Source organism: Cynocephalus volans, chromosome 1, assembly GCF_027409185.1.
Source record: "Cynocephalus volans isolate mCynVol1 chromosome 1, mCynVol1.pri, whole genome shotgun sequence".
Lineage (NCBI taxonomy): Eukaryota > Metazoa > Chordata > Mammalia > Dermoptera > Cynocephalidae > Cynocephalus > Cynocephalus volans.
In genome coordinates this window covers 245,591,024-245,615,496 of record NC_084460.1, presented here as the reverse complement: position 1 = coordinate 245,615,496, position 24,473 = coordinate 245,591,024, and the positions used below count along the sequence as shown (strand labels likewise).

Genomic DNA, 24,473 nt, shown 5'->3' with positions numbered 1-24,473 from the left:
TCCTTCACATAAACCTATGAGCAAACATTTAAAAAATGATTTACTGTACATCTTTGCATTTCTTAAGGCATGAACAATGGCATACAGACGGGACAGGTTCTGAGAAGCATCATGTCTATTTTGACAAGGCCAGCACAAGCACACCACATCAGACACACTCAAAGTCTGAACTGACTGCTGTGGCCCAGGAGCTCCTACAATAAGGGGATGGTGCTTCCAGACAATGGACTAAACACGGGGTTTATATGTTGATTTTAACTCTCTTGATCCACTTTAAGCACCAGTTACAGTTTGTTTTTCTTTAGAAATTCTTCAGACTTTGGATTTTATATTCTGCTCCTTTTATTCTGCTTTCCAAGGAGGGTGAGGATGTTTTTTAAGGAATATGGTTGCAGCAAAACAGAAAGGATCCAAAAGTGGTTATGGGCCTTGTCTAATGCACTTCTGAAAGTCCACTATAAAGATGAATAGAAAAGCAAATGGTACTTTTCAGTCGACCCAGAAACCACACGTAGCTATAAGAAACATAATTGTGCATAGTTATTTATTCATTCAGAGTGTGATATGTTGGCTAGCTCTACATTCTCAATTTACCAAAGAACAGGGCTGTCTACTTTGCTGAAGCCAGGGTCCTTTCGAAGCTCCCAGTAGGTGTCGTTAGAAACCCAGGCTTCTCTTTGATTGGCATCAATAACTTTTCTGTGAAAATATAAAAATCAACATTAGCCACACATCACATCAAGGCAACCTGATAATTGGATTATTAGATTGGATATTATACATAAGTGGTACTTTGTAAAGCCAGTTAGCGTCCTAGGGGCTAATTATTGATGATTTGACTATTTTTGACCAGAAATCAACTCATTTTTTGTTGTTAAACATTTGAAATGGAAGAGGTAGGGTCATGGGGAGAGGGACTGAGGGCAGACACCAATCACCCCTGGGCAGGACTAGACAGTAAAGAGCCCCAAACAAACTGTAAACAAATACTGTAACTAAGAGCTTGGCCCTGGACCCACGAGAACAGTTTCTGCTTCCCTTGTGGAGAAAAGTACGCTACATCAGTAGCTCTAAGAGCCTCTGCATGGTCTATGTCCATAGAGCACATCTGAGACATCTGAAAGGCAAGGCTGCATTTCAGTCATGAGACGGCAACTCTAAAGGATATGGGCTTTTTTTGTCCTGGCTCTGGAAGGCAACAGATGGATTTGGAAGCTACAGATTAATCTGTGTGCTGTATATATAATCCTGCAAATAATCCTACAATAATCACCTACTATCATACCACAGAGGGACCAAATCTGAACATACACAAGCTTTGTGTGGTAGAAATAAAATTAAATCCTAATGAAGCCAGGATGATCTTATGGGCAGTGGGGTCCCATCAGTCTCTGGACGAGGGAATAGGAACAAGCTTCTATCATTTTAAAGGGTATAGCTGCAGAAAAGAGACTTGTGGGTGAGACCCTCACTCTGTTTTGCTGCCCAATAAAAGAAAAGAGCTGTACAGAAGAATTTCTTTTTATGGTTACTAACTTTCATATGTGCAAAATCTGACTCAATTATTTTCATTGCCAAAAGCAAAGTCACCAAACTCAGTATAGTTTTTCTACCTCGAGTTCCCGGGATACTAAACTATCTCCCATTTTCTCTTCACCTGGAGCTTCTCTTTGCTTGTGGCAAACATGAACTCATTATGGGTATGAACTTACTTAAAAAATTTTGGTATATGTTCAAGGCTGTTTTCTTCCATGTATCGTCTTCGAGATCTCTGGAGTTCCTCTACTCTTTGCTTCTCTGCTGCTGCAGCTTCTAAATTTCCTTCTTCCAAAAATCTAAGCAGAAAGCAATTGCTATTTTAATATACTATCCCCTTTTCTGGGAAAAAACCCCTCATTTGCATAAAATTACATTCTGGTTGCTGGGAACACAATCTACTGAACAGTGACACTCTGATAATGTGTTCCCTCACCTCTGCCCCAGGCCACACTACCTCTGTCTGTCCATCAATGAACATACTTTCTGAGTATGTGAACTGAATTACTGCATACAGCAATATAACGGTAGGAATGAAAGGTGAGAGGTTCGGTTTTAAAGACTTTTCTGTGCTGCCTGGGGTTCTACAACTTGGGATTTTCAGGATGACTGCGGAGTCCCATGTAGAACAGCATGAAGTCACAAGGGGTGCTTCTTTTTCAAAGAGCACTTGTTAAAGGCCATAGAATGGAGGATGGTAACTGGCTATTCTCCACCTAATTTTGAGAACAGATTGAGAAGAAAGGAGCTTTCCTGTTTTATTGGAGGGAGTAAAACTGATTAAAAAAAAAAAAAGAAAAAGAAAGGTAACAGCTGGGGAAAATTGCAAAGGGCCACAAAATAAGAAATGAATATGGAATGACATTCAGAAAGGGAATTTTTTTTTCCTGGCAGCTGATCGGTACAGGGTTCTGAACCCTTGATCTCAGTGTTATTAACACCACGCTCTAACTGACTGAGCTAACCAGCCAGCCCCAGAAAGGAAATATTAAAATGAAATTGAGGGCCAGCCCGTGGCTCACTTGGGAGAGTGCGGTGCTGATAACACCAAGGCCACAGGTTCAGATCCCTATATAGGGATGGCTGGTTAGCTCACTTGGGAGAGCGTGGTGCTGACAACACCAAGTCAAGGGTTAAGATCCCCTTATCAGTCATCTTTTTTTTAAGAAATATGAAATTGAGAAGGAAAAAGCATACCCAGTGGTGATTTGCAAATGTTTAAATTTCAAAATGAGAGCAAAGAACCAGGATATAATGATACACATTGTACAGGAAGTTTATTGATAAATTTGAAAGTCAAACAGTGGGACAGCATGTTCTAGAGAGAGAGGTGGGAATAAAAGAGAACTGAGTAGTAGAACGTTCAATGCTGAGAACATTTTGGCAGTGAACAGATAAAGCCACAAATATGTGGGAAACAGAAAACTGATTTTGGATAGAATTTGTATGGCACATAGAATTTGGGGGAAAAGTAAAATGAATTTTGTATGAATGGACATCATGAGTACAGAAATATATAACAATAATAAAAAATAAGAACCAGAAGGAATTAAAGGTACTATATTTTGAGTACATCTCGCACCCTGTGGGATCAAAACCATGTTGGGCAAACTCCAGACTTTCACACAAAGCATTTCTGGGTGCCCCTGTAACTTATTCTCTTATTCTTCAGCTTAAAAGTTACTCCATGTTACAGATACTACATGTGTAATAAAAATAAAGAGGGCAAAAAAATTGGATGAAGAGCGATTCTGTATTTAGTGGAGAGTTCATGAATTTGCAGACCTTTGGTAAATTTTGGCTGGGAGAAACTTCTGTTAAAAAATGTCTGTGTTATCTTCTGTGGGGAACTCTGTGTTCAGATAATCTTCTGTTATGATCATCCTATGAATGCTGCTTTACCTCGGGTAGAAAACTCAAATATTGCTGAGTGAATGAGGGAATGAAGGAATGACTGAATGAATAAGTAAATAATGGTGGTGAAAATACGTCTCAATTGACCTCTAAAGCCCCATGCCATGATCCACTCTACATCTTAGATACCACTGCCATCATTACCTTTGATCTGGTCGGAATCGGGCATCTGTTGGTGGAAGGAGATCTTTTAGTACAGGATCTAACTCATTGAGCTCAATAGCAAACCTCGTGAAGCCATAGTAGAGCTCATAGTTGGTTGGCATGGAACCTGGAATGAGGCCAATAAATCACTATGAGAGGCAAAAGGCTTACTGAACTGGAGGCAGCTGACTTAGCCTGGTGCTTCATTAGTACCCACGCTAACACCAACTCTGTAGTTATAAACACTACATTATAAACTTATTTCAAGTGAATTAAATTGGTGGTATTTTGCTAGGTGGGAAGATTTATGTTAATGATCAGAATTGATAGATTCATATATTTAATAAAACCCCATCTTTAAAACAAAACTTTGCACATTTCATAGTCTTCACTGGTAAATCACCCCATAATCTTTTTCTCAAATATTTGGTTGGGTAACTAAAGGCCAGGGTGATTAATTATTAAGATGTCACTAGAAATACATGTTATTTCCTTCTTTTTTAAAAAGAAGCAGATCTAAATTAATATTTATTGGCCTTTTAAAACTAAATTCAAAGGCAAGATCTTAGTATACTTTGCTCATTGATATATCCCATGCTCCTAGAACAAAGGTTGATGCATAGTCAGTGCTCAGTAAATAGTGGATGACTGAATGAACTAACTACTTTGCTAGCAGGAAATTTAAATATTCATTGATGTCTCTTAGGAAACCAACAACTAATTTTAAAGTTAGGGATTAACTGATAAAATTCCAATGAAAATAAATGTCATGAAGAGACTTGTTCCATTTATACCTGATATTCAACTATATGCTAATATATTACCAAAACTCTCTTGATGTATTTTATCAAATGTAAACATATTGTAGCTTTTTGCTGCTCAAGTGAAAAGATCACTTTTTCTGGTAAGTTATTGAATTTGTGGATTATAGATGATTGCAGGCTTTCCTTTGTTTTAGTAAAACAGAATAAATACCATGAGTAAGGATTTAAATTTATACATTTTAATTATCTAAATTCTTTAATAAATATACCTAGCTTTTGAAACGTAGACATTACATTTAGAGCAACTTTTCATGAAGCCTAATCTTTTACCACATGTCAGAGATTTGGCCTCAATTTTTTTATTATCAAATATTGGGACATATATAATTTACACGGTAAGTATAAATGTAACCATAATTGCCTTAAGCATCTACATTTTTAATCTCACTATTAAAGGAAACATAAGGTGAATTGCATGGCATGACCTGACATTCCCTTCCCTTCTGTCGCTTGTGGTTCCCTCCCGCTTGCAGGATGCTCAGGCCAGTCTCACCTGGTCTCCAGATGCACTTCGCAGAAGGGGCCACACCACAGTAGAGTCCTTCATGCCACTTCCCAAACAGCCGGTGCACCACCTTCCCCTCCTGGTCTATCACAACCCCCTGGACTTCATTCACATTAGAATTCCAGTAATTGACCTGGAAAAACCAAGCCCCAATTAAGACAGCTGATCGCTTTAATAACACCAATCCCTATAGTTTCCATATGGAAAATTTTCTTAATCTTGAAATCCCTCATTCAAACCATTTCCAGAAATTAATCTCAAATATTTTTTATGGTAGGCTGACTTTCTAAGTCTTAGCCCAACTTTTAAGAAAGGGATGATTTCTGCTCCATGCTATAACGTGAGGAAGACTCAGCTTCTATCCTAAAAAAACTATTAACTTATAGGTTAGTTACTTTTCCTTAGATCCTCATCTCGAGTTTTCCCCTTGCTCATGGATTTTAATGAAATTCAATCGGCCATGCTGCAGAAATAGTCTGTGAAATGATTTTCCCAGTATCTTTAAATAGCTAAATTTTATCACAAAGACCCTGATGTGGCCCTTTTCTAGCCATGCTCCTTCCCAAGTGGTGAGAAGTCTGTGGGCATTTGCCTACATGGACCCCACGACCCTCCTCCAGGTCAGGCCCCAAGTATGCAGGACCCAAGAATTCCCTCTGCAAATGGCTCTAAGCTTACTCCACAGCTGGCACAGGCTTCTTCCCATCCCCAAGGGACCACCTGCTGGTGTGTGAACCATTAAATCTGAGGGATGGTCAGGGGTGGCTGTTGAGGGGGGTGGGGACAGAGCTTGGATGTGTGGGCTGGATTGTCTCTGTACGTGTGTGCGCGCGTGCGTGCATGCATGCAAGGCCCCTTGCAGTGCAGGAGAGCTGGCGGTGAGAAAGCAGCGAGGGTGTGGCCAGGACTGGCTCTCCTGCCCAGCCTGGTTTCCAGCATGGAGCTCTGAAGGGTCCAACCTGACCCTGCAGGTTTTGTTATCAAAGGTGTCTTTAAGGCAGGCCTGTTAGCTCAGTTGGTTAGAGTGTGGCCTAATAACACCAAAATCAAGGGTTTGGATCCCTGTACCGGCCAGCTGCCAAAAAGAAAAAAAAAAAAAAAGGTATCTTTGTCAGGGAAAAAGGATAGAACCTATTTATTTGACAGTTTGTACGCTTGATGTACATATTTTAAATAATTACACATATCCTGCAAATGTTTGGGGCAGGCCTACACTGAAGTTCTTCACAGCTGCAAGACCAAGTGCACACATTTACTGTCACCTTCCAATCAGAGCACATAATGACCCTGGCTCTTCAGTTCTAGTCACCTCATGAGTCTGTAAGAAAAAAAAATGATAGCAAACATCTCAAGCTAAAATAAAGATACTTAATTAAACAAACATGACCTTCGAATATAACTTAAAAGATTTAACTAAGAAAAGAAAATATTAAGGTTGTAAGACTCCAATGTGTTACCTGTTTATCGTGTTAGAACGGGATCCTGAGTAGAATAGATAAAGGGGGTGTGTGGGATTTCTGCACCACGATGAATCCTGTAGCATACCTAACCAAGCACGGCAAAGAGACTGAGGGAAAGTGGTGTTCCGTGGGCATCTCTAGCCCAAACATCTCTTCTTGTTAATAAAGGTAATGCTTTTTATAATAGTGGTAGATTTCAGTAAGTTTGTAGTGACTGGTAGCTATCATCTACATGGCTGTGCTAGTATTCAAGTATTCTCAAAAAATGATAGCTGCATTATAATCAGTTCCCTAAAATAAGATCACTTGAATATGTTGTAATCAAGCAGGAATAGAAATATAGACCTTGGTATAGCCAAGAAGGTTTTTCTGAAATTTTACTTAATGAACTACTAACAGGCTACTTAAAAAGGAAGTTCCTTAAAAATAAATTTTTTTCTGTGTTGAGATGGTCCCTTTTTTGACCTCCATATGTTCAGAAGCCTGCCTGCCTTGAGTTTTCTTACCAAAAATGTCCTTAAGGACCAATGATACCACACAGATTCACTTGCTCTTGTTGAAGGTAATCGTTCTACTTCTTCCTTGGGAAGCAATTGGTACTATTCCTTTTCCGTTCTATATATTTACCTTGACAAACGTGAGTTTACAGATGCAAATACTGCTTTTGGTATTTCTAATGGTTACTTCTCCATAATGTTCGATCCACCTTCTCCCACTGAGGATGTTGTGTATGCATGTGGTGACTTTATTCCACACATAGTAATCTCCGTATCTAGTGAAGAATACAACGTGATTAAAAACAATGAAGGTCAGGAATATTTATGACTGCTTCTACTATTGAGAACATTCTTTGGCCAAAGCTTCCTTTTCCCTCATTTTCCCCTCATTTCTTTCTTGAAAGTTTCTTTGTGGTCATAAATATTTATGACATGATTCACTCATTTAAGGAACATTTAAGTGCTTTTTAAAGCCAGGTGCTAAAGCTACAAAGTAATTCAACTGTTTCTTGCTGTACTGGAGCCAACAGTGCAGTAGGGATAGATGGATATGTAACAAATACTTAAACTATGATGAGGGCTGTGATAGACGTATGAACAAAGCATCATGGGAAGGCAGAGGGAGTCCTTAGATCTGCCTGGCACCTGGGGTGAGCGCCAAGGAAGACATCTTAGAGGAGGCTGGGTATGATCTCACTTTGGATATTGGGTAGGAAGGAACTATGGGCTGGGAAAAAGCATTGACAAAGCCATAGAGGCCAGAAGGTCACAATGCATCCTGGGGCCTACGAGGGCGTGTGCCCTGTGATCGGCTGTGGCGGCAGGCTAGCAGGAAAAGTGTGATGGGGCCGAGCAGGGAAAGGCTTCAGTGACCTACCAAAGAATCTGGATTTACCCTGCAGGTAATAGGCCATCTTGATAGGGTGTGCACTTAAGAAAGATGACCCTGAGAACACTTTCATATTCCTAATTAGGACCAAAGGTACAAGTAATTCTTTGAGAAAAGACTGACAGACAAGACTAAGATGGCCCAAGCCTAATGCAAATTCAGACGAGTAGATTACAGAAATTCTGCCAAGGAATGAAATGACATAGTTTCAAATCACATTTAAGTTTGCACATTGTGTACATTTTCAAATAAAATGTCATTTCAAAATAAGATAAAATGCTTCTAAGTTTCTAAAAAATGTATAAATTGGTACAATGAAGGCACTATATACACTAGGAAACTCTTTCTTCCTCATGAATATTCAAATATTGAAAGTTTATTTTCCGGTCCTGGGAATAGCTCCCCCTCCCCATCTTCCTCCACATCCAATCCACCAGCAAGTTCTGTCATTCAAATAGAAAAAAACAAAACAAAACCAACCAAATGAAGAAACAAAAATTATCAAGCCCTTGGCCTCAATGAAAACTTCAATTATTTTGAAAGATTTATAGACTATATCCTCTAGAACACAACTGTAAAAGGATTCCATCACTCTTCTTTGATAAAATAACTTGGAAATTTAAAGTAGTGCCTGGATCTAAGATGAACTCAAAAGTGAAATTACAAATTGTATAGAAAAAAATGGCTAAAAAGGAGAACTTTTCACGTAAAGAGCAAACTAGCATGGTGACCGGGACATGGTAGGTACCTGGTGCTGACTAGTAAGTGGAAGATGTGAGGAGATCAGCAGGAAGCTTTGATACATGTTTCTTACACTTTGTTTTTGGGGGTCCATTCGCACAGCTTTGATGGAGGTAACAGAACCTTTGGGCACACAGGGAAATGAATCCTTGGCACCTCCTGGAGTTTAAAATACCCACTTCTGATTTAGAAAAGCAGATAAGAGGCCAAAAGGGAGAGGAGAGCAACATACTTTGGAAGCATGACATTCAGTGTTCCAATGGGCAGGATCTCCATCGACTTCCCCCAGAACTTGTTTTTCCATCTGATATCTAAACAACATAGGCAGAGGACAAGATATATATACTCCACATCTAATCCTTTGTTCTATAAAAACGAACTTTTGTATTACTCTTTACAAAGCCCTTTTGTAATCACACTGATTCTGTATTGTTGATTTAACATGATAAGTGCCTGAAGAAGGCCTAAGGTGAAAATATTGTGAACCAAAAAAAGTCTATCATCTATGTTTCTCCACAAGATGTGCTCCCTATTCGTTTTTAACTAACAAAACTGGGAGAAGCCTGGAATCATGTGCACGGGTGTGTGGGTGTGTGTGTCTATTCACGTACACATATAAACATAGACTCTACAGTGCTTTCATGTCCAAATAATAATAAATGTTATGTTTTAATTAAATGGTAAAAATAGTTAACATATATATCAAGCATGAGGTGTAGAGTAAAAATTATTGCAGTATGGCTATACGATTGATGTATGTATACATGTTCTCCCCCCTATACAGAATAGTCATACTATTTGGGAGAACAGCAAAAAAAAAAAAAAAAAAAAAAAAAAAAAAATCTGAACACAGATACATAAGATCTACAAGAAAGTGAGATTAACTTATTGAACATGTTCGTACACTGGTTGATAAGATTCAGCCGGGGGCCCAGCACTTTATCTCACACGATGGCTTTATATTTTACGCGTGGAGACTCACATTTACCTCTGCATTTGTAATAACCAACTGATCCCATTTTGATGAATTAAGGGAGTCTAGTGCTATCTCCACAAAATTTCTGACTCCTTGCTATGGTCAAGAAATGATTCATTGTCTTATTTTGCAATAAAGTACAGTACAGTGCCCTATCACTGTGTGTTTTCAAGTTAAGGAAATGCTTATAAGAGTCATTCTGTGATCAATGAAGCACTCTTCCAAACATGAAGGAACTATTTAAACTTAATGGTCAAATTTATATATGTATTATTTTCTTTCTAAGAGTGTTTTGAAACTTTATTTTAGGCAAGTGTGTAACATTTTGACTGAACAATGGGTATTAATAAGTAGAGACTTCAACCCAAACCCGAGCTCCAATGAGTTAGAGAACAGAAATTACTGAAATATTTAAACATCTAAGTAGACTGACCACAGATGATGTGCCATAGAGCCTTCCTTCAGCATTAATATCTCTTTGCACATCCCCAAGAAGCAAGAAGGCAGCAGATGTCACCTCCACATCATAGATGCTGACACTGAGGCACAGTGAGGTAAATGATGGCCTGAGCTGGCGCAGTTGGCATGGAGCTCTGCTGTTCCACAAGGCCTTGCCTTCTAGAGAAACAGTCTCATCTCCTAGATGACAGTGTCATATTTAAACCAGGAAATTTAATTTCTCAAACTGAGCTCTGCATCAACCACCAACATTCAGTTCCAAAGGTAGAAATCTAAAAAACTGAGTACAGTGTATCTGTGGATGCTAGAAACTTTTTCATAGGTCATAAATTTGGTTTTTAAATTATAATTAAAATACAAACCTTGCCAAAACACAAAATTCTTTGATTCACAGTGACAGGCAGAAATGGGTGGATGATGGCTAACCTGGTAATTAAAAACAAAAAAGAAGGCAATGGTATCAGTGTTAAAATTTCCATAAATGATAATTTTTTTACATGTACATTGGTCACCCCCAACAAAAATAACAACTCATTCATTTCTGTTAGTGAATTATTTTCAAAATGCATACGTAAATCTCTAGTTTTTAAGACTTCATACTTAAAGAGAACTTTTAGAGAGGGCAATGATGCGGATAAGCTAAAAGAGTTTTCTGTTAACTGGTATCATAACTCACCCCAAACAGATAGTTACCAAAAGGCTGTTTTCATCAGCAAACTGCCCTCCTAATTAAATAGCAACTTCACTGAGTCCAGTGGCACTTACCTGTTCTGAGAAAAATCGGAATCCCTTGTCTTCTCTAATGCATTCATACGTCTCTCCAAGGACTGGGTTGAATGGCTTACTTCCTGCTCTGAAATAGGTGGAGCAATAGCCTGAAACTGCAAATGCAGCAACAAGAACCTGTAAACACATTGAAGAAAGGAAAATAATATAGGAGAGACTACTACCAGGTCTGGTTGTCCCTTATTCCTCTAGATTTTACACACCACAGGTCGACAGGAGTTGATTTGATGGCATTTGCATTTTCTATTATATGCACAACTCATGGGGAAAAAATACAGTAAGATGAGGTCAAATATTCACATGGGAACCAACAGGTCACTGAAGTCAAGTTGTTCTTCATTCACATGTCCACCCAATATCATGAGTATCAACAACTTCAAAGGCTCTGAAACCCAGTTTATAGTCATGCCATGTGCACATTCTTCACCCTGTGCAGGAGGGCTGTGGCTGCTGGTGTTTTTGGAGGGCAGAGCAAGTTTTTCACAGTGATGTGGAATAAAGGGCAAAGTACAAGCAGGAAGTTACTTTTTCAGACCCACATACTGGAACAGATGGGCTATCCTGGCATTCAGGAAAAGATGATAAAGCAAGGCAAGGCATAAGCCTCTAAGGAGTATGATACATTTACATTTTAACTTTAGAAACACCCTAGACCAAGGATGAAATCACAAAATGTGTGTCTTCCAGTAAAGGTATCTAGAATTTTCTGGTCCTGCCTGATTTATGCAAGCAGACCAATTACCTATGCAGTGAGAATGTTATGTGAAAGCCAAATACGTCATCACAATGAATTCTGGCTTAGCCCAGGTCTAGGGTTGGCAAAGTCCTGAAGGGTGCTGCTGTCGTTTATTACCATGCGCTCATATGGGTCGTCGGTTTCCGAAGCTTTGTCCAGAAGCTCGCTGTACTCAATTTCCTCGCAGAGATGCTGCAGAGTGTTGAGTGGCTCATTTAGCTCCACAGGCATAGAGACTTTCGACAGGTCTTTACCAATGTTGTTCCTCAAGATATTCCACAGGTTGATGTTACTGGTGTCAGGACAAGGAGCTGGCAGGCATGCTCGACGTCCGTTTCGGAAGGCCCCTCCCGTAAGCTCACCATTCAGGACTGGAAAAGGAAAGATACTTTGCTTTTCTGATTTCATAAAATCAGGGACAGAAATGACTCTTTCAAATAATTCTGATTGTGATACATTTCTTCAGCCTTTATTATACTGTCTCAAGAGTAAAAGAAATTATTTCAATACGAGGTTGCCGATAAATGTGCTAAAATAAACATCAGTGTACAGTGGCTTTTTTTCCCCTTAGATTTTCCCTGGGAAAATGTGTAGTTTTTTAAACAAGGTGTTAAAAATAGTCAAATATTTTTCACGAAAAGATAAGTTAAATTTTAAAAAATTAAATATATTTAATAAAGATTCAAACTTTTGGTTTGAGCATGAAGTAAAACTTTTTCACTTAACCATCTACCTGATTTTTCAAACATTTACCTCAACAGAGTATACAAAATAAAATTTATTGAACAATCAGCTGCAAAAAGAACAGTGAGTGTGGGGGAATAATGACTGTTCACTAAGTCATGAGTGTTGTAATTTGGCATGTAGACAGAACAACCTGGAAGCTCAAATGATGCGTACTTTGTCGAGAAATATTGTCCGCAACACTAGTGTTGTCTTCAGATATATTATCACTCACGTCACTGATGTAAGACTCATCATCTGAGGCCTAAGGAGGGGAAGAACACAGAAGGGATCAGAATTCTTGTTCAGTCTTGGAAGCTCAGATATCAAATGATTAAAAATAACAAAATATTGCTCATACGAGAAGCAGAGGTCATAGTGGGAAATGTATCTGGCACATGTGCAGTGAACACTTGAGGGTCTTCCATGGGCCAGGACACAGTGTTGCTAGAAAGGAGCCCTTGTCTTTAAGTAGCTCCCTGTCTTAGTTGGGGCAGGAGGCAGGAGGAGGCCAGTACCAAACCAGAATTAATTCAGTACAATACAGTAAGAATGTGCATAAAAGAAGGCCCTATGACTCCACCTAGAGGACTTAGGAGAGGCTGCTCAGAGGAAATCATATTTGAACTGGGTGTTGGAGAATGAATAGCAATGGCCCAGTCTTAGTAAGGGGAGAGGCACAGGAAAAAGGGAGCGTGCAAAGGTAAGGACCATGAGAGAAACATTTGTCCTAGGAAAGAGAAAAGTTGGGAGGGTGGGAAGAATAAAAGGAGGGCCTGGCCCAACTGTGAAGGGCTTGTCACACCAACATAAAGGGTTAACATATAATCCTATGGGTTATTAAAACTAACAAAAATGCAAGGGAATGCTAGAGTTAGGTTTAGTTTTCAGTAAAGTATTGGCAGCTTTCTCTAGGGAGGCCAGATACTAGGGTACTGCATAAATCCAGGTAAGAAATACTGACAATTTAGATTCAGATGGCCACAGTGAGAACGGGGAGAGATCAAGGATTAAGCCACTCTCTAAATGAGAAAAATATGGAACTAAAATAAAACGAAAATTAGCATAAAAATTAAATTAAGGAACTACATACATACTAAGGGAGTTAGAGCAGATAAGAAAAGAGAGGACGTAAGATAGAACCATTCAGAGGAACAGGAAAACCAATCTCTGTACTGCAGGCAAGAAAGCTGTTGATACTTTCTTACTTTCTTTAAGATGGAAATAGTGCTATATTTTTTCTGGATATAAATTACATAAAGGTAAACAGATGAACATGAAAATCACCCATGATCCCATCACCTAAAGGAAATACATTTAATATTTTGGTGGGTATTACCCCCTAATTTCAAAATGTCTATACAAACATATTGATACATCTATCTTCAGATATTGAAAAAGGAAATGGTTTTATATATTGTTTTACAGCATTCTGAATACACTTCCATTATAATAGATATGGCTCTTCATCTTTATTTGGAAAGCTAATATATTTCATTATATAATCATAACATAAAAAAATGCAAATACTTATAAGCAATTTAACCAGCATTTATGTGGTTTCTAACTATTAATTATTATATAAAACACTTGGATGAACATCTTTGTAAATATATTTTTGTGGATCTGCCTGGTGATTTCATTAAAATTTATTCCTAGATCAAATGGGTCACTTTTGGTTATTAGTCACATGTTTCCAAATTGCTCTCCTGAAAGACTGTATTAATTTGTTCTCATCAGAAGTATATAGGAACATCCATCTCTCCACATCCACTTCAACTCTATACATCATCAATCTTTTTTGGCATCTATTTACCTTTAGATATCTTTTGAGATCTTTTAGGTATATTTAAAGTTTGAATCTCATCCTTCGTGAATTCGTATTATCTTTCAGACATTTTTCAGTTAGTCATATCACATTTTTTCCTAGCATAGGAAACTTTGTTTATGCCATTTTTATTTTGCCATGTAAAAGTTTAACATTTTTATGTAATAAAAACAATTAGTCTTTGCCTTTAAGTTTTCTGAACTTATTGCTAATGTTTTCAAAATTAGCGTTGAGAAGAGGTTGATATGCTTAGGGAGAGTACAATGATGGACAGAACGATTGTATGCATGGATGGATAATGGTAGTTTTGCTTTTGCGCACAGAGTACGACTATAAAGGCGGCAAATTGAGAATAAAATCTTTTTCTGATTCATATTTTCCCACTGCAACTTGTTTCCACAGTTCCCACTGACTGCAACAGAGGTGACAGTTAAACCATAGGGCTCATGGAAGATAACTTCTCAAGCCTGACAGAGAAAAAAAGTAAATCAAACTCATCCTTGTGATTTCTCTGAAGAAAGCTAATTGCACTCAGTTCTGTTTGAGGAGACAAATGCCTACCTGAACCAAATTCATGTTGGATGCATGTTTCTCATTTGAGAAAATACTCATTTTATCCTACAAAAAGCTATAAACAGTCTATTCTTTTTCAATTTCTAATCTCTCCCAAGCCAATATATCATAGAAACTATCCAATATCACTGTGTAAGGGAATTCTACGACGACAGTGGGCCCTGAGTAAGACGTGTCCATGTCCTATGTGTGTGTACAGTAACTAAGGCTGGGCTGTGTTGCTGTGGTCCATTCATGTTACCCTGTACACAGAGGCAAGGCTCTGCAGTATTACAATAAAACAGTTTGCCTTCTCTCCCATGGTTAAGAAGTCCTGGAGACAAATATTTTTCTTTACAAACTTAGAGATTCTAAAGAGTTCTACCCTAAGTGAATCATTGTGCAGTATACACACATATTGAAACAACACTCTGTACCCTGCAAAGATGTACAAGTAAATGTTAAAATTAGAAAAAGAGTTCATGAAATATTTTTTTCTAAATATGATCAGGTGTGTTGCATTGTAGAAACAAGTTTAAAAGACAAGGCAATGTAAATAGACTATTCTGGAAGCAAAAAGAGCATTTTTTAAAAGGAGCTAGCAATCATTAAGAAATGTGCATTGGTAGATATACATAAAGAGAATTTTTCCCTAAGTTGTGGAAAATGTTAATGTAAGACAGCTAATATCCAGATACTTCTCAGAATAATCATGTGCTCATGTGCTATAAGCACTCCTTTCCTGGTTCAGTTAGCAAGTATTTATTGAGTACCTGCTCTGGGCTCACCAGAACTGTTCTAGTTCTGGAGACACAGTGGTAAAATCTGCCTTCATGGGACTTACATTCTATAGGTGAGACACACAACAAACAAGTGAAATACATAAAATATACATTTTGTTAGACAGTGACAAGTGTGAAGGAAAAAAAATAATGAGGGAAGAGGGATATAAAAGGTCAGAAGAGAGCAGGAAATGGTAGATCTAACTTGTTCACAGGGCAGCCAGTGCAGGCTTCCCTGAAGGTGCCTTTTGAGTGAGGGGCTGAGGTGAGGGAGGTACTGAATATGGGCATCCCTAAAAGAAGTGCCCCAGCCAGGGTGGCTGGCAAGTGCAGAGGCCCGATCTTTGGCAGCTGTAGTGCAGAATATGCAGCATGAGCCCATTCTGCAGCTGCTGTTAGGATTCACACAGGTACAGTAATCTGACCAGGTGGGCTTGCCACATCTGTTAGTGTGCAGACTCGAGGGCCTTTCTAGGGGTGAACTCATCACAAGTGAACTTAGATACTTGGACAGATGAGGTTGACCCAGGAACCAAGCCTTAGCCAAAGGGAAGGAACAACTCTGAGAATATCATGGTGGCTGTCACTTGGGTTTATCTCTTGGTCTAGCCCCCTCAAATACTTAAGATTGAGTGTTGTGATAAAGAGAGAAGTTGTAAGTAATTAAAAACAGTCATTTCATGAAAACCTGTAAGCTACAGTGCACAAGGGACAGGTGTGCAATTCAGTCACTCTCCTTGCTGCAGCATGGAACACAAGGTGTCTTTAGCAAATTAACAACTCCAGGAATCACTCCTTTGGCTGGTGAAAGTCTCCAGAAGAACAGAAGTGGCATGAGACTGCAGCTGAGAGATTATAAGGATCTTCATGTGATTGCTAAGGAGTTTAGACTGCTATCCCACGGACACTGGGGAAAAGGGGCATGACCAGATTTGCCTTTTAGAAGATTAATCAAGTTGCCCAGTGGAAAATGAATTGGAGGGGGCAAGAAGAGAGGCAAGAAAACCAATTATGGGACTGGTGGGGTAACCTAGGCAGCGAGAAGCCAGGTGATGGGATTGGAGTAGTGGCAGTGAAGCTGCAGGAAAATGCATGGATCTGAGAGTATAGTCACACATGGCTTAACAAACCACAGGGATATGTCTGAGAAATGTGTCATTAGGCAATTTCATTGTGAGAAAATTATAGGGTATACTTTTACAAACCTAGATGGTATACCCACTACACACCTAGGCTGTATGGCATAGCCTACTGCTCCTAGCCAGCATCATCACAAACACGTGAGTAGTGCATTGTACTATGACATTACAATGGCTATGATGTCACGAGATGACAGGAATTTTTCAGCTCCATTATAATCTTATGGGACCAGTGTCATACAAGTGGTCCTTTGTTGACTGAAACATCATTATGCAGCACATGACTGTATTTGGTGATAGAAGGTACAGAACCTGATGACTGAATCAATGTGGGTGGTAGCAAAGGAAAAGAAGTTGGATAGAAGAGCACCTAGATAGGCAATATGAGAGCAACAGGTAGGCTGTTTTTTTTCCTTGGGGTGGGGGATGGTGTGTGTGGAAGGGATTTGTTGATTAACTCACTTTTAGACATGCTGAATTAGAGGTCCTGTGAGCACCCAGGGGGAAATGTCAAACAGGTGGCTGGTTATGTGGGTCCTGATCTAATTCATTCTCTCTCTAGACTTGCTCTGTCTTTGAGCTTTAGACTTGAATATCCAAGTGCCCAAAAGATAATTCCCCTGAGAAGTCTGACAAACTAGCACTCTGGCTTGTGAATGGGAATCTCTTTGAACCTGTTAATGCATGCCTTGGGATCTGAGAGGCAGGTGCATGCCTTGGTATGCTGACAAATTCATTACCTAATACAAGAATTCTATTGTACTTTCCCCCCATCATAAAAGTGATATGTGCTCATTATTTCTTTCTCTTTTCCACTTTTTCTTTCTAAAATTACTCATAATTCTGAACATTCAAAAACAATTACTACTAATTGTCAGGATGTTTCCTTCCAATGTATTTTCCATGGATTTGGAAATAACATTTAGCAACTATCTCATTTCTGTTTTGTAAAAATGCAGTACAGATTTGCAATCCCAAATGACAAAATTCCTAATCGGCTGTGAGGGAAAGATTTTTGGCTGCCTTCCCCATCCCCTCCCTACTCCCCCCACCAAAAAATAAAAGCATAATTGACTAAATTTCAGTGAAAGAACTAATTTCCACAACCTGACCAAGGAAGGGGTTCCCTGTTTCTAAGACATTGCCAAGACTGATGAGCATGAAGTGTAATCCAAAGACGCTTTTATGGTAGCCAGTCTCCAAAACCATAATCACCCAACTAGGTAGATGTTAAGCAATATCCTTCTAAGCTCAAATTCATGTCCCTGGCAAAGATATATAACATGTGTGTATATATATATATATGTGTGTGTGTGTGTATATATATATGTATATACACACACATATATATGATATATAACGTGTCCGTATCTGTGTGTGTGCATGAATGGTAATTTTCTAATTCTACCATTCTTTCTACATTTATTAGCCAGTTTCCTTCTATAAAGACCTCCATCATCAGGGCCGGCCCTTGGCTCACTTGGGAGAGCATGGTGCTGACAACACCAAGTCAAGGGTTAAGATCCCCTTACTGATCATCTTTTAGGAAAAATAAAATAAAAAAGAACTCCATCATCAACCATTTGGTTACCCTAAAATATAAATCACAGAAGAAAGTCAGAACAAATGTTTGATTCTTTCCCTTTACTCATCAAATTTAAGTGTAATAAGCTGGTGTGCAGAAGTGTTACGTGCTAAGTAAATGGGAACTAATACAGTTTGTACGCTTTTGGTTTTGCTACAATTTGGGCATCTTACTATGACATAAACAAACCAAAAAAAAAAAAAAAAAACGAAGAAAAAGTTCCACAGTCTTACTTTCTTTAACCCAAACTCAGTTACAAGCAGTTGAGGTTGACATGTCAAGGAACCTTACCTCATTCTCTGATGAACTTGCAGAGAGGAGCACCTCTTGGGCATCGAAGAACTCAGAAACAGATTCTGACATGGACAGGCGGCTTTCATTGGCGACTTGCTGTGACAGGGGGAGGCTGACATGGATTTGCTCACCAGGCTACAGAAGAGAGAAACATACGGTGTTACTGTTTTTTCCCTATTAGGATTGCTATTCCTTCAAATTAACCAGATTTCTAGAGGAATCCACACTGTTTGTTAAAAGAGTAGTGACCACAAATAAATTTCACTTGCAACTCAGTAATGACCATTGCACAAGTTTCCTTCTTAATATGTCTAAAGATTCCAAAGGCATAGTTGAAAGGTACTGGTATGATGACTTGGTTTTAAATCTGTGCTCAATTCATATTACATGAAATTAATTGCTCAACTGATATTAAGTGGTATTGATACCCTGAATTGATTGCACAGACAAGTTCATTCTCTTATTCTTAGGCCTGTCATTATTAGCCGTATTCTAACCAGTATACAAAACCTCAAGAAGTACTTGTAGAAACCACTAGAGACATGCTAAGAAAACAATGCATATGACTAATTTTTGAGACAGAATATATAAATGTCATTTTCCAATTTGATCAGATATTTTAACCAATGAAACATATGACTAGAGTACTAAGCTTTTTTTAAAAGCTGAAAAATTTTAAATTATTTAAAATTTTAAATACATTTTAAAATTGTATTTTTATTCAATAAGTAATAAATATTGTTTTTAAGGAAGCTATTTACATTTTCATCAGAAAAATATATACGGGAACTATAATATGTATGTTCTAGGGTACATTTCAGATTGAAAGGAAGAGTCCAACTGAGATTATTAAACAATTTTTGAGTAACAAATTTTAGAAATACTTGTAGATTCTGGGCAGTTGAATATAAGTTACTTATATTGAGTGAATATAAGAGTCATCAGACATCATGAGGCCAATGGAGGTGAATGGACATAGGGAGGGCAACTTAAAGATAAGCTGTCTTGAGATAATATTTTCTAAGCAGTTACATGGTAGAACTATTGCACCTGTAGATTTCTAGTAAAAAGTATGTTTTTGGTGCAAATATGACCTTAGTATTAGTTAAAACGCTCACCTTGTTACATGTATCACTCTATATAAAGCTCTAATATTACCACTGAAAAGTGTAAGTTCTCATGGTTATAAAATAATTTTACAAAGGGTCATAAACAGAATTACACAGTTAAGTATAGCCCAATTCCAAATGTTCTCCTACTCTCTTAACCAGTTTTTAAATCTGGAAAATGGAATAATAATAGCACCTACCTCAGAGGGTTGCTGAAAGTGTCAAATGATATAACACATGCAAAGTGGTTAGCACAATACTAGCACACAGAAAGCATTCACTTGACACATGTTAGCTATTAATTATTATTGCCATCAGCAGTGGGAGCTGTAGCAGTAGCATTAGTATAATCTTAGCAAGGTCAGGTGACTTCTCTCCTTAAACAGTACTTTCAAAATAAGCCTCAAGAAAACTTTTATTTAGCAACTTCTCAGCTAAAATTGCTTTTTTTTCTTTCAACATTTCATTGGCCATTTGATGATAATGAACATTTCAAATGAAGAATGAGACAGACACAGAAAATTAACAAGCTGGAGTAGATACATAAACTAAATATTCAGTGGTATCAGGTGAACACAGGAATAAATAAAAATAGACAATGATCACCAAGAATAACTGATGTCAAGCTCATGTATATCTTTTAATCCAAAGAACACTGAACTGTCAGCAACACAAGTATTTATGGAGGGAACCTTGTTAACAGTGAAAGAACTGTATAAAAATAAACAAAAACACGGAGCAGATTTAGATGTTATAAAATAGGTACTCTCCATCTATTAAAAATGAGTCTTACCTCATCAGGGCTAGGAATAATATTTACACTGACAACCTGATCACAAATAATAGACTCTGAATGTATTCTGTTCAACCGACTCCTTAGTTCAGCATTCTGGTTGAGTGCCTTAAAATAACAAAAGCCACACATGTAATTTCAAATTAATAAGCAAGCATAGAACAGAACAAGTACACAGGTACAACTTAGACAAAGCCTGTGATGTTCATAATTCTAACTTTTGGAATCATTCTGAGGCAGATCCTACTGGTAAGAAGGAAATAAATGGCTCAGAATTAAGGTAGAATTTTTTTGTTATATAAGATCACCGCTTAATAGGTTAGTGGGCTGAAAGAGTTAATGGATTTCTTAAAAACAATTCATGGAATTTTTTCTCCCTTAGAGTCAGACCCATTACGTCCAAGCCTAGTCTACCACCACATATTACTTTTTGCAGCTTGGGATGAAACTATTGATACTTTCAATTTCTTGCTCTAGTTTCTAAAGTTTGGGAGTCATTTCAAAGCTGAGTAGTCATCTTAAAAATCATTTGGAAGTGGAATGAACAATGAACTGCCTTTAATTTATAGAATCATATTTTAGACTGGTTAAAGAACATAATAGCTATGTTTTCATTTTCCAGGAGCACATTATTAATAAATATGACAGCATAGCAGAACTAACTCAAGTGCAGAACAAAAGGTGCCTTCACTGAACAGAGTAGACATTGCAACCATAATAAAGCACACAACACTGAAAGTAAACTTACTCCAAGTTATCCACATCACACTACTTTCAACATAAGCATCAGTAAAACACTACTTGCTATAAAACAGTTTAGTCACACAGCAGCTGCACTTATTACAAGGAGAAAATGGCTTTACATAAGCATGGCCTCCCTATAGGGACCCTGTGGACAGTGAATTCTCTGGGAATGCACATTAATTACAAGGGTGCATGGGAACATGTTTCACTCATATAATACAGATGTAGCTAACTGGATTATATTGAGGATAAAGTAAAAGGCCTTTGTGATTTTTTATTTCCTTCCCAATAAAATGAGCAATTAGAAGATGGAGGTGGATATTTCAGAATGGAAGATAAATATCAGGGCTTACTAAACAGGGCATCTGCCCTGGGAATGGACATTGTACTTCACTCAGAGTCAATGAATACAGTAAACCAACACACATATAAATATAATATCATAATTATAACTCTGTACCTATTCAAACACCCAGGGTAAATAGAAAGTAGCTAAACTCTCCACTTGCACTGAGCAGTGCGTATTCCTTGATCACAGTGCACAGAACAACCTCTTCTCACTCCATCTTGGTTCCCACTTCTTCCTTCTCTTCAACCCAGGCTTTCTTTTCGAGGAATTGCTCACTCACAGCTTTTGGCTTTTGTTTAATCTTTAGAACCAGCTTGTAAAATACATCAAATAACATACTTGAACTGGTGGGCTGTTGAGCATTGATGGACTAAAGGTGGATACAGATCCTAAAGTCATTACATTTGGGGATAGGTGGGAATATGCCTTTGTCTATTTTAGAAAATTAGGATGTGTTAGAAAAAAGATGATTATATTCTTAGTAAACAAATCATGTGTCTTGAAGGAAGAATCCTAATAACTTTACATCCTGCAAAAGTGCTCAGGATCACTTTTCTTGCAGCAAAATCTCAAGTGCTTAGAATTTGAAAAAAAAAATACTGCTTTACTCTTATCCTTTGTGACTATGATAGACATGCTTATTTGTTTTTTCATTAGTTCCCTGCTTACAAGTATGGAGAGTTGTCTTAGGTATTGAAATATTTGAAACCAGACGTATTTTTCTGCCACATAACTGGGAGGCCTCATGTTAAATTGTTTCTTTTAAATCGCAGAATCACATCTTTAAGCTGAGTGTTTTATCCAAATCTCAACTAATGGCTTCTCCAAAGTGACTGCACCTTCTGTTACCACTAGAACAGTGTTAACAAAAAAACCCCACAAAAACTCAAGGACAAGGATAAGTAACGGACAAGAGTTGTAGAATTGTTTGCTCTGGATATTTTTTAAAAAATTAAAATCTCATCTAAGCTCTCATCTCATCCAGTATTAAATGTGATCCGGTCTACAGGTATTTGTGAAGGGAACACAGAATAACCTCTAGCCATTAATATCAACAGGATATGAACTAGAAGTTCCTTTTTAAAAACTGGATATTATTTATTCTTTTTCTCACATGTGATTTGAAAAATAGAAAATCCTCGCCTGGGAGTCAGAAGATCAGGTTCTCTGTATCTCATGGCTATGTGGTTCTGACCAAGTTACAGTTACTTAACCTTTCTGGGCCTCAATTCCTTCAGGTGAAAAATAAAGGAGTTGTATTGGATAAACTTTAAAGTTCTTTTCAAACACTAAGTCAGAATATTACACAATGCTTCTTGGTGATCATTATGAAGATCAACTACCATTCAGAACAGTGTAAAAATAATTCTGTTTTTTGGGATTTTCTGATGCTTACATACGATTAATGGGAGTTTTCTATACTTTCAGGGGCTGTTCCTAAGTATTTGGTTCTCTAATAAGAACATAATCAAGATATTTTTACATTATACATAAAGTTTACTTTGACATTCACTGAGATGGTCTGGAGAGAGATTTTTGTTAATTATGTTTGTACTTAATTCTCTTATTGTTGAAGCCCTCCTTAACTTGGTGGCAAAATAGTACCATGGGGGTAAAAGAGAGAAATCCAGGTTAAAGTATTTCTTACTGAAGTGAAGAATAATAGAAGTATTTTATTCTTTATTTTGTTTCACATTTTAATTTTTTAATTTTAATTTTTTCCAACTTCAAAACTAAATTTTTTGAAATGATTGCTAATACTTAAAACCAAAGATCTGTCATATTTTACCACTACTGGTGAAGAATTACAATTTACTGCCAAAATATTAATATTGTGCCAAGAGAAAACAGAGTTTGGTTCTATTTTTAAGTATATGGCAACACATTTTACTAGTTCTTATTTTAGTCATTTTCAGAATTGAGACAAAAGTAGAAAACTCAATTCTGCTTCTACCATGTCAAACAAGTTCTTAAGCATGTTGAGTTCAAAGCTAAATGTTGAAAAGGAATCATTTTATTAATAATATATATACAGTGGTAGACAAAAATTGCTGTTACATTGCACAAAAAGCATGGAAATAAATCCTGTTCCAACTCTGTCAAGCCCAAAGGTGGAAAGTGTAGCAGACAACTGAGCGTGCAACAGCCCATTTCTGCACACCTTTTACCTGGGCTGGCTCCTCCTTTTGCCTTGATCATAAACACTGTTTTTGAAGTTAGCTTCAACCAAGTGCCAAGAGCTACACTTGGTGTAGCACTCTTGGGTAGTACTCAGGATCACACTGATTATTTCCCTCCCTGCATTCAACTATTTTCTCCGTAATGATATCATGGAAACCTTGGGAGCACTGAGGAATATAGGTACTGTTAGGGGAATGACACTATTAGTGATGATTAACATAAAAGGGCCCAGAAAGTGACAGAAATAATGTAGGGAATGTACCCAAGGAGAGTGAACAGTGGCAATGCAAGGAAAAAGGAGGCAGGTCACTAGCCACTCATGCCAGCCATTGAGCAAGAAAAGCTATAGAGACTTGTCAGTAATCACTTTGTTGTATTAGTGGCATATAAGATCCAAGTCTTAATAGGGAGAAGCACCTTGAAGCTAGGAACTGTGCCTAGACTCTTCACTAAGCAGGTTTTCAGTGTATTCTCATTACTTGCTTTAGTGAGCTTGGACTGCACTAAACTCTCCACAATGTGTGCTCATTTCCCTATGCCTTGTGTCCATCATACACATTCAAGTCTAATATGTTCAAGAAACACACACTTCCTTCCCAATCTATAAAAGATGTTACCATCTTGAAGATCTGAGCCAGAATCAATTACCTAAATCTCACTTCCTTAGCTATTAACTACCATTCATCAACCCTGGCAGACAATGGGAGATACTATGGTTTGAATGTATGTTCCCTCTGAAACTCATGTTGAAATTTAACACCTAATGTGGCAGTATTGAAAGGTGGTGCCTTTAAAAGGAGATTGGATCATGAGGGCTCTGCCCTCATGAATAGAATAATCCATTAATGGATTAATGGGCTAATAAATCAATGGGATATATCAGAAGTGGGATTGGTAGCTTTATAAGAAGAAGATGATAGACCTGAG

The 24,473-nt window shown here is 37.8% G+C and overlaps 1 protein-coding gene across 13 annotated transcripts in view; it reads right to left on the bottom strand.

Moving 5' to 3' along the window:
- Window positions 1-527: 527 nt before the first annotated feature.
- The window catches only part of OSBPL6 (oxysterol binding protein like 6), a 218,228-nt gene continuing 194,282 nt past the window's right edge, over window positions 528-24,473 (bottom strand). For 11 of the 13 annotated variants that reach the window (XM_063095497.1, XM_063095537.1, XM_063095572.1 and 8 more), the window contains 12 exons: window positions 20,273-20,380; window positions 18,368-18,505; window positions 12,368-12,455; window positions 11,585-11,838; window positions 10,711-10,848; window positions 10,308-10,371; window positions 8,743-8,821; window positions 7,011-7,155; window positions 4,912-5,056; window positions 3,595-3,721; window positions 1,713-1,835; window positions 528-699 (listed from right to left, as the gene is read on the bottom strand). In XM_063095497.1, the coding sequence (XP_062951567.1) occupies window positions 591-699; window positions 1,713-1,835; window positions 3,595-3,721; window positions 4,912-5,056; window positions 7,011-7,155; window positions 8,743-8,821; window positions 10,308-10,371; window positions 10,711-10,848; window positions 11,585-11,838; window positions 12,368-12,455; window positions 18,368-18,505; window positions 20,273-20,380 (1,518 nt within the window). In that variant the 3' untranslated portion in view covers window positions 528-590. The remainder of the gene's footprint in view (window positions 700-1,712; window positions 1,836-3,594; window positions 3,722-4,911; window positions 5,057-7,010; window positions 7,156-8,742; window positions 8,822-10,307; window positions 10,372-10,710; window positions 10,849-11,584; window positions 11,839-12,367; window positions 12,456-18,367; window positions 18,506-20,272; window positions 20,381-24,473) is intronic. The other 2 variants (XM_063095555.1, XM_063095563.1) reach the window with 1 other exon arrangement.